Source organism: Pristiophorus japonicus, chromosome 13 (assembly GCF_044704955.1).
Source record: "Pristiophorus japonicus isolate sPriJap1 chromosome 13, sPriJap1.hap1, whole genome shotgun sequence".
Taxonomy (NCBI): domain Eukaryota; kingdom Metazoa; phylum Chordata; class Chondrichthyes; family Pristiophoridae; genus Pristiophorus; species Pristiophorus japonicus.
Window position 1 is genome coordinate 30,978,055 of NC_091989.1, and position 20,629 is coordinate 30,998,683.

The 20,629-nt window shown below is 39.6% G+C and overlaps 1 protein-coding gene across 1 annotated transcript in view; it reads left to right on the forward strand.

Annotated features, from left to right (window-relative positions):
* The window catches only part of srpk2 (SRSF protein kinase 2), a 291,734-nt gene that overhangs the window by 252,510 nt on the left and 18,595 nt on the right, over positions 1-20,629 (forward strand). Inside the window, 6 exon segments of the mRNA XM_070897312.1 lie at positions 1,442-1,467; positions 2,905-3,142; positions 3,608-4,105; positions 9,230-9,330; positions 13,630-13,737; positions 20,107-20,176. Coding sequence (XP_070753413.1) covers positions 1,442-1,467; positions 2,905-3,142; positions 3,608-4,105; positions 9,230-9,330; positions 13,630-13,737; positions 20,107-20,176 — 1,041 coding nt within the window.

Here is a 20,629-nt window from a genome sequence, read left to right on the forward strand (position 1 = left end):
GATCATCAAGGTTGAAGACATTGGCTTTGGTCTTGCCAACATTAGAGGAAATTTCAGCTCATCCAGGTCTGGATGTCGCACAAACAGTATGACAAAACCGAGGCATTGAAGGGTTTTACACACTCTTTTTACATATCTGAAGTTATTAGTATGAATCTTCAGAGGTTATTTGATTTATAGTCTGGATAATGCTATATGTGTTACTATATTGGGGTTTGGAGCGAGTCCTGGCATCTGGCGACATTGAAACAGTGCCTCAACTTCCTCTCTGACATGATCCATAGGTATGAGGTCAGTGTTTGCATGTACAGTGATGATACACAGCTCTATTTCTTTGCTATTTCTTTCAAGCCCTTTACTGCTTCCATGCTGTTTGACATCAAGTCCTAGATGAGCCACAACTTCTTCCAGCTCAACATCGAGAAGACCTAAGACTTTGGGGTAGATTCCCCCCGGCCCGCGCAAAGCAGTGTTTGGGTGGCTTGCCGTCAGTGCACACCCACTGGCTCCCTGACAGTCCCGATGGAAGGCCCAGTCCATTTTGAGGGGAGGTGGGGCCTTGGTAGCATAAGACCATAGCAGGCAGAAAAACTAAAGCCTCTGGGTAACTCACCAACTCCGGGCTGTTTCAATATAGGGCGGGCCTGCTGGCTTCCGGACCGAAAGATGGTCGGTCCTATATATATGTAATTGGACCCCGATTTTCAGATGTTTTTGGGGGCCCCACTTCCAATGATCTCTTCTCAGCCCAATTACCTGAAAACTATACTTGATATTATCTCCTTGTCTGCAGCCTCATCAGCAATCGATTAGTTTAAAAAAAAAGGTTTTAAACATGACAGATTACCATCTCAGAAATTGATAATACAAGTATCCTGTTAACATCTACAGGATGTGTATTTATATGCAAGACTTTATTTCATTTCAAAGGAAGACTGGTTAAGACCATGTGTATCAATAAAAGTTAAGATTTTAGAGTAGTACTTTGGTACTGTACATCAGATTATTAAAGCTCAATGCCACAGAGTGAGGTGATTGTTGGTCCAATCTTTGCTCATTTCATGCAAGACAGGATGAGGTAGTGAGAAAATCAGACAGGGAGTGTCGGTGACATGGTTTCCAGCACTTTCTGGCAGCTAGTTGCAGTAGTAGTATATAAGGAGGCCTTTGGCTGTGGTGTACCCACCCTCTCTGTAGATGAGGTCAGGATAACTTGCAATGAAAAATGTCAAACTTTAAAAAGTGTTAAGGTTTTATTTAAGACCTCAAACAAGATTTATTTTATGCAATAGCATTTATATTATGGTTAGACTTCCATAATACTCATTGCCTCCAGTATCTTTAATATAGAACGATGATAAATTTTGAAATAAAGAGCATAGTTTGTAAGCAGTTTTTCATTTCATGATGCTGATCTTTGTGTTTTGTTTTATTTCTGCAGTGAGTACTGCCCCACAGCAGAAACCGGTGAGTAATTTGTGAGAGGTTGTTAACACTGATGGCAACTGTTCAGAGTTTACATTCAAACTATCTGCCTTCGAGATATAGCAACCCTCAGAAGTTGAGACATTTGTACACACCAAATTTGTTTCCTTTTAAAGAGATTGTTTGGTGTAAAATCTTATAAGAAACATGCCCAAACTTTTTCTCGGAGTTACTCAGTTACTGGGTCCAGTAGTTCAGACCTCTCTCTCACTCACTCAGTCTCTCTTCCCCGTTCACTTCTTTCCTACTGCCTCTCTTCACTCCTCTCTCTCAATTATTTCTCTCTCTTCTTCCACTCCTCTCTCCTTCATTTCTCTCCTACACCTGTTTACTCCATGTGTTTATCAATCTTCTTTTCTTGCTTCAGCCATCTTCCTTTTTTTCTCCACTTTTCTCCTTCAATACCCTATATAGCTCCCTTTGCATCCTTTCTTTTTCTTTTTTCTGTCACACACTTGCTCTCCTCCACTTCTCTCTCTCTCTCTCTCTCTCTCTCTCTCTCTCTCTCTCCCCTTCACTTCACACTCTCTAGCACTGTCATACACTCACTCCACTTCTGTCTGTCTCTCTATTTTAATGTCTGTGTATCTCTCTCTACCCAAGTATCTCTTTGCATGTTTCTCATTTCAGTGCTCTATTTCCACTTTTCTCTCTCTTTGCTCTCTCAATATACTCTTTCTCCATCATATATATATTTTATTTATATATATATATAAATTACACACAAATATTGGGATACATATACAGACATTTCTATATCTTGTCCTCCTCCTTCGTCTTTCTCCTGTCTCTACTTTGCTCTCCTTCACTTTGTGCTCTTTTCTCCATCTTTCAAGTGATTTACAGCCAATGAATTGCTTTTTTAAGTATATTCCCTTTTGGGCTAATTTGGCAGGCAAATTTGTCAGTCAGATTGAGCACAACAAGGTTCCACCAACAGAAAATGAATGCACATTTTTAGTTTGTTGAGAATGGAATATTGGTGAATACTAGAAGAATTCCTTGCTCATTTTCGAATAGTGCCATGGGATCTTTTACATTCACTTGAGCAGGCAGATGAGCCTCGGTTTAACATTTTGTCCAAAAGACAGCGTCTCCTACAATGCAGCACATCCTCAGTCCTTTGTTCCGATCTTTCCTCTTTGTATTGGTTTGTGGACTTTTGGAAAGTAAACTGTATAGTATTTCAAATTCTATGTTTAGTAATGGGAATAGAAGGGAGACATCAGTAGGCAAGTGAGCATTTTAAGTAGATTTTGTTTTGTAAATGTTGTTACATTAACTAAACTAAAGCTTTCCAAGAGTATTTATACCTTTTTCTAAAATGAAAAGTTCATAGGTGCTTGCAATTATACTGGTTATTTGTGATAGTCATTTTAGGATGCTGTGTATTAACACATCATTTTTGTAATGTTTTAGGGAGGAAAGATGTCTAAAAACAAAAAGAAGAAGCTAAAAAAGAAGCAAAAGAGGCAGGCGGAGCTGCTGGAGAAACGTATGCAAGAGATAGAAGAGCTGGAGAGAGAGGCAGAGAGGAAGAAGATGGAAGAGATTTTAACAACTGTTACACCTAATGACCAGGAAGGAGAGAAAATAGTTGAGCTGAAGGAAACAGTAATAGATCATGTGGCAGATGAGGAGCAACATAATGAATGTAGTAAGTGTTCCGAAAAATGACTATTCTCCATTAATGGTAAACATGGTAATCTTGAATATTTATGTAAAAGCACTGCAAGAACATCCAAATTTCATGCTCTTAAACTTCTGTGGTCTGTTCGTGGATTTGTTTCAACCCATTTTGTTTGTATCATTAAAGTAAAAATCTTGAGTAACTTTTCTGGACTGGTCACACATTTCAAATCCACATGCGGACTTACCAGATGTGAAGCTCAATCTTAAACTATAATTTTTTTCCAAGACATTGTATCCCATTTCATTCAGTTTGTGGGGAAACAATTTTTCTCCCAATGTTCACCCATTTCCTAATTTCTAATATTTTTGAGTGCAGCTTATTTGCTTTACATATCTTATTTTTGCTTGGTTTTTCATCATTTCTGGATTTTTGCTCGGTTCTGTTAGTATGATTTCATTTGAATAATTTTGTGTTTTATTAATTTGCTAGATGAAGTTGATGATCAGGAAGAAAAGGAAGACACAGAGAAAGAAAATGTTGGAAAAGATGAAGTGGAGAATGTGGTTACCAGGACAGAGCCGGAATGTGATGAATCACCAAAAACAAATGGACATGTTGAAAATGGTCCCTTTTTACCTGACCAGCTTTGTGAAGAGGAGGAAGAGGAAGATGAGGAGGAGGAGGATGATGATGACGAGGAGTGTCCAAATGCAGAAGATAGTCTCGTTGATGGACCAAATGCTGAAAATTTGCCCTACAGTAACCCTTATGCACAGTTTAATGGAGAGTTACAAAATGGACAGAATAAGAGTCCTAAGTCACAGTTCTCTGAAATGTCTGAATCTGTGTTTTCTAAGCTTTTAGAATCTGCAGCTTGTGGATCAGGTGGATCAGATGGGTCAACAATAACTGAGCGAGAAGACAGTAGCCCATCACAAGACAGGAGTAGAACTGTGTCTGCATCCAGCACGGGAGACATGCCAAAATGTGAGTCTGCATATATTGGCTGCTTTGTTATAAAATGCATAAAGGAGTTCAAATTATAACAAAATATTCTAAATCATACCACTTGTCATTTTGAAATTTGTTATGGGTTTCAATTAATGTGAATGTACAGATTTTTCACTCCTTTTAACATGGAATCATCAATTTAAAACATAGCTATAATAAACCGCGATGACTGAGTGCTCTGGATGAATGATTTAATGTATTCAGCCCATATCAGAGAAATATTACTTTGGATTCGGGATAAAACATTTCTCCACATGATAATGTAAGAATTGTATCTGAGTATCGGTTCCTGTAACAAACAATTTAAACATAGTAATAGGACCACTTACATATGAAAACGAAAGAAGTCTAAAGCTATTGGTAAATTGCCTGTGGCATTGTCCATGGTCGGTTGATGATTTTTATAATGGCCCAGAATTTGTTGGAGCGGTACATCTCACAGCATGCCCTATGAGTTGGATTTTCTTTCTCACCCTTCAGCTCCAATTATTTTTGTGCTACAGATTGCTGGAAGTGCAAGGTTGATAACTGGACATCTGGGACCTTGGCGCATAACGGGACCGACAGTTCATCTCAACCAGTTAAATTTAAGGATAGAGAAAGAAATGGAGTGAACGATGAAGAAGGAAATATGGTGAATTAGAGTCAAATTAGATGCAGAAAGAAAAATAGAAGGAAAGAAAGATTAGATTGAGAGAAAAAAAAGGGAAAAGTATGAAAAAATTAAAACTTCAATTTTAAAACCTCAACAATTTACTTTCTGCAGAGTGAGACTCTACAGTTTCAATTGCTCCCTTTCTGGGCATCCAAGGTTGAGCAACCATAAATCACGTAATTAACACAGTACTTACGACATGAAATACCAGCCCTAACTTTCTGCAACGAGTTTAATTTGTATTTACAGCACAAATCCAGCAATTTCTTGACACTCATGGGCAGGTTGATAGTGTCTCAAAAATGGGAGCTCACTAACAGCGGAGTAACAAGTGTCATTCAGCAAGTTGTGACAATTTGCAACTCACGGCATATCTCTCCCTTGCCACAAATTGCTGGGTTTTTAATGCACTAATAACTGTGTCCGGCATGAACTCGGCATTATTTTTCCAGCAAATTTTGGGCCAATATACTTAAGATAGCAGTGTAGTTTGGCAAGAGACTTAAGAAATTCACTCCACGGTGCTGCCTATTCGCCAGTGCCTTCAACTACGGCTGCAAAGTTACCTGCAACTTAAATACAGGGTTTCCAATCTAAATGTTTACACAGGTAGTTTCAGTGTTAAATGCTGACATAAAACATAACCAAAAATCCTGACAATGAGAAGTTGAATAGAATGTGTTCTCATAAGCTCAGACATTTAATAATATATAGAGATGCAAGTAATTTTTATAAACAAGGTACAACAATATAAAGATAGTTGAAATTGCAATTGTATATATGTCATAAACTCTCAGCATCTGCATAATTGAAACATGATTCTGAGAAAGAACACTTAATTTATTCCTCACACACTGAGTGAAAGTCCTGAAGAAAATCTTGTGCATCATTAAGAGTACTTTATGGTGTATCTTATTAGCCTGAGTGAACACCAGTTTTCCCCACATCCTGAATAGTAATGTTATGTCATCACTATTAATTGTTTTGCCCGTATGTACATGCATGCCAACTGTCTTCCATTTAACGCAGATATTCAGTGTTTGTGTCTGCATATCTGCGCTTGTGAACCAAAATCAGCCTGGACCAAGTCCTTCCTCCGAGCACTATTCTCAACCTGCTACCTGCTTATGGTGTTGTGCATTGTGGATGGGAATTCTTATGAGATCAGGAATACAACACCACCGTTCACAGGATTGAAAAGTCAGCAGCACGTAAAGGGGGAAAGGAGAGAAGCCAGCAGATCACTTGGGGAAATTGAAATAACAATGCCAACACTAGGGGAGGGGAGATGATTGGGGGAGGGGTAGATAAGCTGGGAACAATGCTTTGTGTAAGTTTATTTAGCTGGTCTATTGAAATTCCAGATGTTTCAATTTTTACTCAATTATGAAGTACAAATCCATTAAATTAACCAGAAGGCACCATTTGTAATGTAAAAATGCAGCAACTTCCAAAGAAGCATATCCCTGGATCCCCTTAAAAATGTGCCACCATTTGGGTGGGAAGGATTTACAATCCTAATTTTTCTATCTCTAGCTCTCACTGAAATTATGTGGCCAAGAAAACTTGGTTTGAATTCCTTATTTGCTATGGGCAATTTTAAAGAAAATACAACTTTTTTTCCCAGTAATAAATCATCCGCTGCTACTAGGAGAAAGAAGTTTTAAAATATAATGAACAGTTGTTCCTTCCTGAAATGATCAGAATAGTTCTCAATGAAACAGAGCAAAAGATCCTTCCTTAAGCTGAAAACATTATCACCCATTTTTTGAACATGCTGCCAGATCTCCCATAGAAAATAAATCTTCTGCCTTATAAACATGAATTCCCTTTTAAGTTATCATTTTTTTTTAATTCCTTCTGGGATGTGGGCGTCACTAGTGAGGCCAGCATTTATTGGCCATCCCTAATTGCCCGTGAGGAGGTGGTGAGCTGCCACCTTGAACCGCTGCAGTCCTTGTGGTGAAGATATTCCCACAGTGCTGTTGGGGAGGGAGTTCCAGCATTTTGATCCAGCAACAATGAAGGAATGGCGATATACTTCCAAGTCAGGATGGTGTGTAACTTGGAAGGGAACTTGCAGGTGATTGTGCTCCCATGCGCCTGCTGCCTGTGAGGTGGTTAGACACTCGCTTGTTGGAGATAGTCGTTGCCTGGCACTTGTGTGGCACGAATGTTACTTGCCACTTATCAGCCCAAGCCTGAATCACGTCCAGGTCTTGCTGCATCCAGGCATGAACTGATTCAATTTCTGAGGAGTTACGAATGGAACTAAACACTGCGCAGTCATCAGCGAACATCCCCACTTCTGACCTTATGATGGAGGGAAGGTTGTTAATGAAGCAGCTGAAAATGGTTGGGCCTAGGAAACTGCCCTGAGGAACTCATCTAGCAATGTCCTAGGGCTGGGATGATTGACCGCCAACAACCACAAATGTCTTCCTTTGTGTTAGGTATGACTCCAGCCAGTGGAGAGTTTTCGCTCTGATTTCCATTGACTTCAATTTTACTAGGGCTTATTCATGCCACACTTGGTCAAATGCTGCCTTGCTATCAAGGGCAGTCACTCTCGCCTCTCCTCTGGAATTCAGCTCTTTAGTCCTGGCTGTAAAGAAGTCTGGAGCCAAGTGGTTCTGGCGGAACCTACACTGTGCATCGACTTAATTGAAGGATTTGGGGTATACTCACAACTTAAGTTACAAGCCAGTGTCCCACTGCAGTATGTGTAATTACTTTACAGGGCAGTTTTTGAGTTATCAGCTGTTTTGAAGCTATTGGATTCCTTTTGTTTGTGTCTGGGTTGTATGTGACTTATGCATCATTTCCATACAGTATATTTTGATCCAATGGGCACTTTTTTTTAAATTCAAGCTCAGCAAAGGTCCTGATTTCAAAACCTGTGCTGGCTGTAGGAAAGCCTCTTTTTAGTAACTAGCTTTTACTGTGCCTCTGGTGCCTTCTAGATCACAATATTGTTTTGATATCACTTTCAAAATTTGATGACTGACTGGTATAAAAGAATTAATAATTCCCTCTGCAAAAGCCACAGATTAATGGTCCGGATATTGCTGTGAACGGCGAAGGAACGGTTTTCGCAGTTCACCTGGTGCAGAGATGCCCAGAGACGTTTTGCCAGCTAGTCAATGGAGATTTCTAGTTTCTGGGCATCTGACCCATTGAGATGCCCTTTACAGGGGATCTGTGGTGTCTGTGAGCAGGTCAAGCAGGAGGGAGGCTTTTCAATGAAGCAACAACAACTTGTATTTATAAAGCGCCTTTAATGTAGTAAAACGTCTCAAGGTGCTTCACAGGAGTGTTTTAAAACAAAATTTGGCACTGAGCCAGATAAGGAGAATTGGGGCAGATGACCAAAGAGGTAGGTTTTAAGGAGCATCTTAAAGGATGAAAGAGAGGTAAAGAGGCAGATAATTTTAGGGAGGGAATTCCAGAGCTTCAGGCCTGAGCAGCTGAAGGCACAGCCACCAATGGTTGAACGATTAAAATCAGTGATGCTCAAGAGGCTAAAATTAGAGGAGCGCAGATATCTCGGGGGTGGTGGAAGTGTTTGTGAGCTGGAGGAGATTATAGAGATAAGGAGGGGTGAGGCCATGGATGGATTTGACAAGGATGAGAATTTTTACATTGAGACATTGCTTAACCGGGTCCCAATATAGGTCAGTGAGCACAGGGGATGACGGGTGAACAGGACTTGATGCAAGTTAGGACATGGATAGTTTTGGATGACCTCAAATTTACGTAAGTAGAACATGAAAGGCCAGCCAGGAAGATTGAAGAATCCTCACAGACATGCAGACTACAAAGCAGGAAGTAAGAAAAACAGGAAATATAAATTATTTTTAATCATTGTACAGGCAGTGAAATAAAGTTTGGGACTTGCAATGTTATGAAGGGAGAGACATAAAAGTGAAAAACATTGAAAATAAAAAGGTTTACTTTTTTAAAAATACGCAACTTAATAATATGCAACATTAATTTTCTTCTGAGGGAATAAGACTCCACACTTACAAAATTAATTTTTCAGGGCGAAAGAGGTTGTTCAGCAGTAATTATCACTTGTTACATCATTTTAAAAACTCACTAATCCTGATTGCATAAACCCGAACCTTTTCGTCTGTCTTCAATGAGAAACGAGTGGGCCCCTAAGGTCACGGCATTAACGTAATCTCTGTGCAGATTCCATCGGCGCAGACTGCAACAGCGCAGCCTGTGGAAAGCAGGGTATCACTGACAGCAACTTCCAGATTTCCTCGCCATTATTAGTACAGCAAAATATGAGCCAATATTTGTGCATGGTCTCATTATTTATACAAACAAATGTAGTTTAAAAAATCTTGTTTGTGGTGCCAATCTTTATTTTTTCAGGAGCAATATTGATAACTTTGTCATTGTAACATCAGAACATTTTAATTATTTCTGTCTTACAGTAAAAGTTCGGGCAGCGGATTTGTTGGTCAATCCACTTGATCCAAGAAATGCAGAGAAAATTAGAGTTAAAATAGCTGACCTGGGAAATGCTTGCTGGGTTGTAAGTACATAACACTTTCTAAATATTTAACTTTTGTTAATGCACTGTGCTAAAAATTCAAATGAGGTTTTATATGAATACGGACAAGTGAAGATCATCTGGTCCATCGAGCCAATTGCAATACTTTGTGTGTCACAACATGTACACTCCACCCACCTGAAACCATGTGATCTCCTGGGAAAGGCAAAAAAACGGGTTTTAAAACTCGGGCCAATTTGGGAAAAGAAAATCTGGGAAATTTTGCTCCGACCACCTAGGCGATTGAAATTAGTTCAGGAGATCACTCTGGCCTTGAATTCCATACAGTACCTACCTTCTGTAAGAGATGATCGCCACCACAGCCAGAAACAAATACAGCTTTTGCTTGAAGGAATTCAGTGAGTCTGCAGCCACCACACGAAATGGCAACTTGTTCCAGAGGTTTACTATTCTCTGGGAAAAGAACCATCTCCTGATGTCTAGCCTATAGATCTCGCCCTATACAACTTAAATTTGTGACCCCTGGTCCTGCGTAACCTATCAGCTGGAACACCGTCTATTCCCTTCATTATCTTATAAACCTCAATCAGATTCCCCCCGCCCCCCACCAAGTCTATACTGCTCTAAAGGGTATAGAGTCCTCAGCTCTTTTTACCTATCTTGATAACTGAGATGCTTTCGACTTGGAATTAGTCTCGTGGCCCTCTTCTACACCCTTTCCAGAGCCTCAATATCATCCACCATGTGAGGAGACCAAAACTGGACACACTATTCCAAGTGCGGTCTGACTTGGTCTTGTACAAGGACAAAACAATCTTGTACTCAACTGTCCTATGGATATACCCCAACACCCTATTTGCTCTTGCTACTGCTACACAGCATTGCTCATGTATTTAAGGATGTATGCACTAGAATGCCCAAATCTCTTTCTATCTCCACCATCTTTAATGTCTTTCCCTGGAGGGTGTATGGATGTTGACCATTTACCCTGCCCACATGCATAACACTGCACTTCTCTAAGTTATACATCATTTTCCAGTCTTGAGCCCAATCTCCCAACACATGAAGATCTGCCTGAAGCAGACAAGCATCTTCTACTATTCTAACACTTGCATAGATCTTGGTATCATCTGCAAATTTTCAGAATGTGCCCCCAACCCCTAAATCCAGATCATTAATAAAAATAGTAAAAAGCAACAGTCCCAACATTGATCCCTGCGGGAAACCATTGGTCACCGGTCTCCAGATCCAAATCCATCTATAACTACTTTTTGCCTGCATTGTGCCAGCCAGTTCTGAATCCAACTCTATATATTTCCACTAATAGCGATCTTATAGAGAAGCCTCTTGGGCGATACCTTATCAAAAGCTTTTTGGAAATCTAAGTAGACAATGTCTACTGGGTTTCCCTCATTCACCAACTTTGTAACTTTTTCAAAAAATACAATTAGATTTGTAAGACATGACCTTTTTTAATGAAGCCATGTTGGAAGTCCCTACAATGTCCCTCCCTATCCAAGTATTCATATATTGCATCTCTTATGATTCCTTCAAGCATCTTGCCTATTAATGATAAACTGATGGGCCGAGAGTAATCCAGGTCTGTCTTGTCAGCTTTTTTAAAAATGGGGATTAAGTGGACCTCCTTCCAATTGTAGGAACCATTCCAGAGTGCAGTGAGCTAATAAAAATACAGGCCAGGGACTCGCACAGCACATGTCCCATCTCCCGGAGGAGCCTCGAGTGGATATCATCCGGCCCGGCTGCTCTTATCTTTTTTCAAGTTCTTAATTCGTTCTAAAACAATATGTTTATCCATGTTAATATTATTAACAAAACTAGTATTATTACATTTTAATATTCGAGCATCATCTTCAAGAGTGAAAACTGATGCAAAGTACTCATTGAATATTTCTGCCATACTTAGTGAGTCCTTTGTAACCTGTCCTTGAACACCCTTCAGTGGCCCAGTACAGTCTTTGATAGTTCTCTTGACTCTTCACATAGCTAAAAAAGCTCTTCCCATTACTGCCACAATTGTCCACAATCTTTTTTTCCAATTAGCCTTTGTTTTCTTTTGTTGTTCCTTGTATTCAACCCTGTTTATTTGAGTATTAAATGTTTTTAATTTATAGAAACACTTCTGTTTACATCTTAGTTGTCTTTGTACATAGCCAGTCAGCTACTTTGGCTTTTTCTTACCGCATTTCCTTCTTTTGATTTTGGGTACATGTTTGTTTTCCATATTTTTAATCTTGTTCTTATGATTGAATAAGTACAGATCTTAAAAATTGCTTTTTATATGAAGTATTATTAAACAAGTTTATTCTAGTCCTATTATTATAAAATTGCCTCGGCTTAGAATTGATCTAGGGGCTGGTTAATATAGTGAGTTAGCACAGTATTATTTTACATAGGATTACATAGAATATACGGTGCAGAAACGGGCCATTCATCCCAACCAGACCAAGCTAGAGTTTATGCTTCACTAGCGTCCTCCCATCTTTCCTCATCTAAATCTGTCTAGACCTAGTTTGAATCCAGCCAAGACTGAAGAGACGAAACTCCCCAACAGCACAAAATTGTGCACACGCTGGCATTGACCTGACCACCTCACTCAGGCTATACAGAGAAAAGATTCACACCGGTGCAGTAGGGGTTGCTCTTCTGATGCTGGGTCAAGTCACATTGTCATGCAGAGCAATGAAAGCACCACTTATGTTATTACTGACCTGGGATTCAACAATGCTGACATTGTGTGCTAGAATGACAGTGTTACAACATTGGCATCTCTTCCTTTTTTTTTTGAAGAGCACCAAAATATATATATTTTTTAAATAAAGTTTTCCAGAGTTTGATTGCTAATACATTTTTAAATGTCATACTTTATTTTAAAAAAGCATTTTTGAATTGGGGGTTGATAAATTGGCACAGATTTTCAGGGGCCTATGACCACGTATGCTTTGCGTACATGGCAGTAAGTGCCCCACAAGCTCTGGGTTTCTGCATGCGATGCACATGTGTGAAAACCCGGAACTTGCGATTTGTCACGTTTCAGCCTGACAGATCATCTGCATGCGCAGGAAATGGACATGCGCAGGTGGAGAGTTGGTCTATTTACCCAACTACTGTCCAGCGAATGCCCATGAAACTCTTGCAGCTGGTAAAAGCAGGCATAGGGTCTTATTCCAGTGTAAGGGTTTAAAAAAATATTAAAATAAATTTTTTAAAATCATTTAAACTTAAAAACATCTTTAAAATTAGTTTAGCTTCTTTTGGACCCTTAGAAATGTTGGTTTATTTTTCCAAAAATTAATTTTTTGTTTTAAATGTTTAATTACATTGTATTTTGACCATTTCACAATTTATATTTAAGTAGTATAAAATTTGTGTTTTTTATGTGATTCCTATTAAGCTTATGGGGGCCCATACACAAATGGAATCCCCATAAGCATAATAGGGATTCCCTTTTCTCATTTGTTGGGCCGTCCCACATGATTCCAAGGATGCTTGCAAACCGCATGCACCCCTAGGATACCTGATCCGTTATGCAACCGTACACCTGCAGTCCCAGAAGCGCAAGTCTTCCTAGGTATGGGATTATCAGGTAGGTTCGTACTTTTCTTGCGTTTCAGAGGCATTCGCCTCGGAAGCTTCCGACCGCAAATTCAGGCCCAAGAATGACTTTTGTGAAAGAATCGTGATCAGAATTGCTTAAACAGGAATTATGTTTTGTCAATTTTAACAGAACTATCAAAGCCCAATTTTAAACTGAACACACACTGAAATTTCTGCTGATTCAACACAATCAACTCTACAATAGTGTTTTTTTTGCAATATGTCAAATTTTGAAAATACTGAAAATGAACTGAGTTGACCCAAGCTAAAATTATTTTTTAGGAGATCAAACCAAATAGTATGCTTGTTATATTATGAAATGGGTCTTGGAAAGTTAAAGCTCTTAAAAATCAGTTCCAACTTTTGTGTGACGATGATGGACTCAGATTTTTAAGAATTAAATTACTAATTCCCAACTCCTGAGAGAGTAAGATTGAGTAAATAATCTATCCAAATGTATCAGAATTATCTGATGAATAGTTGAGTTTGTGGGGAAAACATAATCACCTGCTGTAGAAATCAACTTTGTTATTGGGAAGATGTATCAATCATTTTTGAATTTTCTAGATACTCTGACTTCAAATCCCTATTTTTTTTTAAATCCAGTTCTTCTATCATAAGTTTTGTAAGATTGAATAAGCAATCTGTACTATATCTGTGTTTGTGCAAAAACTCAGTTTAAAAAAAAAATGTTTATTGCAGCATAAGCATTTCACTGAAGACATCCAGACAAGACAGTATCGATCAATAGAAGTTCTAATTGGTGCTGGGTATAGCACACCTGCTGATATATGGAGTACAGCCTGTATGGTGAGATAAGAACTTTGCACTTTAACTTCAGTACATTTTCAAAGTTACAGTAAGCAGTATATTTCTGTTAGCCCTATTTTATGTTAAATTTTGCTACACACATGTATGTGAATGATGTAACTTTTAAATTAATTCTTGGAACTTTGTGTTCCAAGTTCTATATTTTTAATATAAAAACAGAAAATATGGAAACACTCAGCGGGTCAGGCAGCATCTATAGAGAGAGAAACGGGGTTAACATTTCATGACCTTTTGTCAGAACTATATTTTGAATATCTTGTGAATAAAATCTTTTTAATCTTTAAATATTAGCTTGGTTCAGTGGAAGCACACTTTCCAAGTCTGAAGATTGTGGGTTCAAGCCTTACTTTAGCTATTTGAGCACAAAATCTAGGCTGACACTTCAGGGCAGTACTGAGGGATTGCTGCAAATATCTAGAAACGCTTCAAGCTCAGGGATAAACCAGAAACCACCCTTGTCACTAGTTAGCTTATTTGGATATATTACAAACTCTTTTGCGATCACCTAGATTTGCTAATGTAGTACCCTTGTTTAAGAAGGGAGAAAGGGATAGGCCGAGTAATTACAGGCCTGTCAGCCTAACCTCTGGTGGTAAAATTATTGGAAAAATCCTGAAAGACAGGATAAATCTACATTTGGAAAGGCAAGGATTAATTAGGGACAGTCAGCACGGATTTGTTAAGGGAAGATAGTGTTTGACTAACCTGATTGAATTTTTTGAGGAAGTAACCAGGAGGGTTGAAAAGGGTAGTACGTACAATGTTGTATATATGGACTTTAGCAAAGCTTTTGATAAGGTCCCACATGGTAGACTGGTCATGAAGATTAAAGCCCATGGGATCCAGGGCAAAGTGGCAAGTTGGATCCAAAATTGGCCTGGAGGTAAGAAGCAAAGGGTAATGATTGATGGATGTTTTTGTGACTGGAAGGATGTTTCCAGTGGGGTTCCGCAGGGCTCAGTACTGGGTCCCTTGCTTTTTGCGGTATATGTCAACTATTTCGATTTGAATATAGGGAGTATGATTAAGAAGTTTGTAGATGACACTAAAATTGGCTGCGTGGTTGATAATGAAGAGGAAAGTCATGGGCTGCAGGAGGATATCAATCTACTGGTCAGGTAGGCAGAGCAGTGGCAAATGGAATTTAATTCAGAGAAGTGTGAAAGGGTATTCACATTAAGTGGTAGGCCACTTAATAGTGTAGATGAACAAAGGGACCTTGGAGTGCTTGTCCACAGATGCCTGAAAGTAACAGGCCAGGTGGATAAGGTGGTTAAGAAAGGCATATGGAATGCTTGCCTTTATTGGCTGAGGCATAGAATATAAGAGCAGGGAGGTTATGCTTAAATTGTCTAATACTTTGGTTAGGCTACAGCTGGAGTACTGTGTGCAGTTCTGGTCGACATATTGTAGGAAGGACATGATTGCACTAGAGAGGGTGCAGAGGAAATTTACTAGGATGCTGCCTGGAATAGAGAATCTTAGTTGAGGACAGATTGGATAGGCTGGGTTTGTTCTCATTGGAACAGAGGAGGTTGAGAGGAGACATCATTGAGGTGTACAAAATATTGAGGGGTCTGGACATAGTGGGATAGTAACGGCCTATTTCCATTAGTGGAGGGGTCTATTACGAGGGGGCATAGTTTTAAGATGGTTGGTGGAATGTTTAGAGGAGATTTGAGGAGGGGCTTCTTTATGCAGAGGGTTGTGGGGATCTAGAACTTGCTGCCTGGACGAGTGGTGGATGAAGAAATCCTCACCACTTTTAAGAGATGGTTGGATGGGCACTTAAAGTGCCGTAACCTGCAGGGTTACGGACCTAGAGCTGGTAATTGGTATTAGACTGGATAACGTCTTGTTGGCCGGTGCAGATATGATGGTAAGTACTGCAGGGAATCAAATACGGCCAGCGTGATCACCTGAACTAATTTCGATCGCCTGGATGGGTCGGAGAGGAATTTTCCCAGATTTTTTTCCCCTAAATTGGCCTGGGTTTTTATCTGGTTTTTGCCTCTCCCAGGAGATCACATGGCTTCGGTTGGGATGGAGTGTAGAATGTTTCAGTATAAGGGGTGTCGCAGTTGTGTGAGGCGGACTGATTGGGCTGCGTGCTCTTTGCCTTTCCGTCATTGTTCATAGGTTTATATGTAACCTTTAGGGCTGTTGACCAAGGGCCGTGTGGCTCTTTGTCGGCCGGTGTGGACAAGATGGGCCGAAATAGCTTACTTATGCGCTGTAAATGTTTGTTTCTTCAATGTTTCTATTTCAAAGTGATAAAATGCATACTCTCAGACTGTGGCTTAGGCTATAAACTGCTGAACAGGTATATTAATAAAAAATTTTAATTTGTAACAAAAACGATATAGCAGGCTACAGTATTTTACCAAACCTATATTCCTTCTGGCATGTCCTGGACAACATTCTTCCCTCAACCAAAACTAACACATACAGAGTAGCAGGTCATTGATCTAATTTACAGTCTCTGGGCTCTTGCTGTGCAACATTTACTGCCACCTCTGTCTATATAACAATAGTGACTGCATTTCAGAAATAATTCATTGGAAGTACTTTGGAATGCCTTGAGGATGGGATAAAGAACAAAATGAATACAAGTTTATTTGATTTTTCTTCAGTTGTAAAACTGCATGGACTTAATTGACTACTTGCAGAACAAAGCTAGCAATTAATAGGAGGTGCTTATAGTGACATCCACCCAAATGCTTTTGCAACTGAAATATATTAATGTACTGTCTCAGTGCAGCAATTTGTTGACTCATTTATGAGAATTGTACTCACGGTAATTGGCATAGTAAATTGAGCTGCTGAGCATTCCAGGTCTCAGTGTTCCATAGGTATCTTGGAAAGATGCCTGAATGACATGCTGCTCCCACACCTGCAAACTTGCAAACTCCACCACCTGCAAGGGCAACAGGTGCATGGGAACACCATCCCCGAACACATTCCCCTCCAAGTCACGTATCATCTTGACTTGGACATATATCGTTGTTCATTAATCGTTGCTGGGTCAATATTCTGGGAACAGCTTCCCAGCACAGACTGCCACCGGTTAAGGCGGCGGCGCATCACAAACGTGGGCAACTCTCAACGGGCAATAAATCCGACCTTGCCAATGACATCCACATCCCGAGAATTAATTTTTTTAAACTCCTTTAATAGTTCCCTAATAAAATCTCAAATGGCACAGTTTCGGTAACCTCACCCCTTTCACTTATGTTTACATAAGATGTTGCAACCACACCTTGGCCAAGGATAACGCCTCTAAGTGCTGCACTGTTTGAATGACATGCTGCTCCCACACCTGCACCAGAGGTGTCATCTTTCAGATGAAACATTAAACCGAGGCCCCATCTGCCCCCTCAAGTGGATGTAAACGATCCTACAGCACTATTCGAAGAAGAGCAGTAGAGTTCTCTGACCTGGTCAATATTTATCCCCCAACCAACATCACTTTATAAAAAAAACAGATAATATGTTCATTATCTCATTGCTTTTTGTGGGATCTTGCTGTGTGCAAATTGGCTGCCACGTTTCCTGGATTACAATAGTCACTACACTTCTAATGTATTTCATCAGCTGTAAAACGCTTGGTAATATCCTAAGTTTGTAAAAGGAGCTTTATAAATGGAAGTCTTTTCTTTCTGATCTGATCAGCTTCAGTGACAAAGGCTCACAGTGCACAAGTTGATGAGATGCCTCCGTGATCTGCTCACCAGATGGCCGGAGAGGTGCATTTGTCTTGCTGTTGGCTTCCCTCACGGCCTTGCACTCATAGTTCAACAACTTCCAGAAGTTGATTCTTTAGCATCTATCGACTTAGTTCTTTATAATTTGTTGCATTGTCCCCAACCAGCCACAATTTACAAACATCCTCAGTTCATTGACTAACTTTCAAAGAACGTATGGAGCTTTCCACAACAAATTGCATTTATGGTTGTATGTTTCAGGCTCCACGTGTAACCAGTAAGAATAGCATATTTTAAAGTTTCAAAGTCTGCACCATACATCAGATGCACAGGTGACAGTGCCACAACTGCTTCATCACTAAGTCATAAGAACATAAGAAATAGGAGCAGGAGTAGGCCATAAGGCCCCTCAAGCCTGCTCCGCCATTTAATATGATCATGGCTGATCCGATCATGGGTCCACTTCTCTGCTCGCTCTCCATAACCCCTTATTCCCTTATCGTTTAAGAAACTGTCTATTTCTGTCTTCAATTTATTCACTGTCCCAGCTTCCACAGCTCTCTGAGGCAGTGAATTCCAGAGATCCACAACCCTCAGAAGAAATTTCTCCTCATCTCAATTTTAAATGGGCGGCCCCTTATTCTAAGATCATGACCTCTAGTTCTAGTCTCCCCTATCAATGGAAACATCCTCTCTGCATCCACCTTGTCAAGCCCCCTCATAATCTTATACGTTTCGATAAGATCACCTCTCATTCTTCTGAATTCCAATGCGTAGAGGCCCAACCTACTCAACCTTTCCTCATAAGTCAACCCACTCAATCTCCGGAATCAACCTTGTGAACGTTCTTTGAACTGCCTCCAAAGCAAGTATATACTTTTGTAAATATGGAAACCAAAACTGCACGCAGTATTCCAGGTGTGGCCTCAACAATACCCTGTACAACTGTAGCAAGACTTCCCTGCTTTTATACTCCATCCCCTTTGCAATAAAGGCCAAGATTCCATTGGCCTTCCTGATCACTTGCTGTACCTGCATACTAACCATGTGTGTTTCATGCACAAGTACCCCCAGGTCCGGCTGTACTGCAGCACTTTGCAATCTTTCTCCACTTAAGTAATAATTTGCTCTTTGATTTTTTTCTGCCAAAGTGCATACCTCACCCTTTCCAACATTATACTCCCTCTGCCAAATATTTTCCCACTCACTTAGTCTATGTCTTTGCAGATTCTTTGTGTACTCCTCACACATTGCTTTTCCTCCCATCTTTGTATCGTCGGCAAATTTGGCTACATCACACTCTGTCCCTTCCTCCATGGAAGTCATTAATGCCTTCTGGAAGTCCAAATATACCCCAACAACTGGTTCCCCTTTATCCACGCTGTTCGTTACATCCTCAATGAATTCTTGCAAATTTGTCAAACATGACTTCCCCTTCATAAATCTATGCTGACTCTGCCTGACTGAATTTTGCTTTTCCAAATGTCCTGCTACTGCTTCTTTAATAATGGACTCCAGCATTTTCCCAACAACAGATGTTAGGCTAACTGGTCTATAGTTTCCTGCTTTTTGTCTGCCTCCTTTTTCAAATAGGGGCATTACATTTGCAGTTTTCCAATCTGCTGGGACCTCCCCAGAATCCAGGGAATTTTGGTAAATTACAACCAATGCATCCACTATCGCTGCCGCTACTTCTCTTAAGACCCTAGGATGCAAGCCATCAGGTCCAGGGGATTTATCTGCCTTTAGTCCCATTATCTTACTGAGTACCACCTCCTTAGTGATTGTGTTAAGTTCCTTCTCCCCCCATAGCCCCTTGACTATCTACTGTTGGAATATTGTTGGTGTCCTCTACCATAAAGACTGATGCACAATATTTGTTCAGAGTTTCTGCCATCTCCATGTTCCCCATTACTAATTCCCCAGTCTCGTCCTCTTAAGGGACCAACATTTACTTTAGCCACTCTTTTCCTTTTTATATACCTATAGAAACTCTTGCTATCTGTTTTTATATTTTGTGCTAGTTTACTTTCATAGTCTATCTTCCCTTAATCATTTTTCATCCTTTCTCATCCAGTCTTTCTGGGAAGTGGTAGAGTAATTTACTTTCCAGGCTCCAGATGTAATGTTTTTTTAAGTGTAAATTTACTTAAAGGTGGCGGTTTCATGATTGAGGCCACTATCTCGTATTTCTGAGTATGTGTTGTAAAATGAGCTCCCTTCTAAGCTTTGCCTCTTGGGACTCTCATCCATCTCACTCCACTTGGACAACATTGAATCGTAGAAGTGCTGGGAACCAGAACTAGACAAAGAAGATACCATACATCTGTGCTCCGTCTCAGAAACGTGATGTAGATTGCAGCTCCAAATGGGAGGCCGGCACCTTAGATGAGTTTTCAGACGAAATAAATGTAAAGATTTATGTAAATCACATACAGGACAATAAAATAAGACTTTTGTAGGCAGGTATTTGAAGCATTCCATTAACAGTTAATACATTTGAGGAAGATAAATATTTTTGTACTTCAGAACTTTAAAACACAAAGAGAAGTACTGGTGAAACATTCTACTGAATTGAAGCAGACAAATTGTGTCTTTGATTGAATAGCTGCTGTATTAAATTTTTATTTTATACTCCTAAAAGGCCTTTGAACTTGCAACTGGAGATTATTTATTTGAACCTCATTCTGGTGAAGACTATTCCAGGGATGAAGGTAAGTTCATATGCATATTTGAGAAGTTTATAGTAAACTTCAATATTTTAATTTAAACACTTCATATTGAAAGATCATTTCACCAACAAATAAAACTGCAGTTTTCTGATTCATGTCTTCAGCTTAATTTTATTTTTGTTACTGCATTTGCTTATTCTTTATCTTTTGGTTCAAAACAACTAGCAAATTGAAGGGTTATCTCTTGATAATTGATGTTGATAGTAGCTATAACTTTTTTTTTAAATTTGTACTTTCCATCCTGTTTCAAATTCACTGATTTAATTTGTGACCAAATAGCTGGAACCCCAACAGTGTTGAGTTTGTGTTTTGGATGGTCGGTGAGGATTCGTGGATTGGTGAATGGCTAGTTTTGTGAATGATTATTCTGAATTATTAATCTATATTCAGATATAAATTTAAGGGTAGAAATTTAACTTGCATTGAACACCAGAA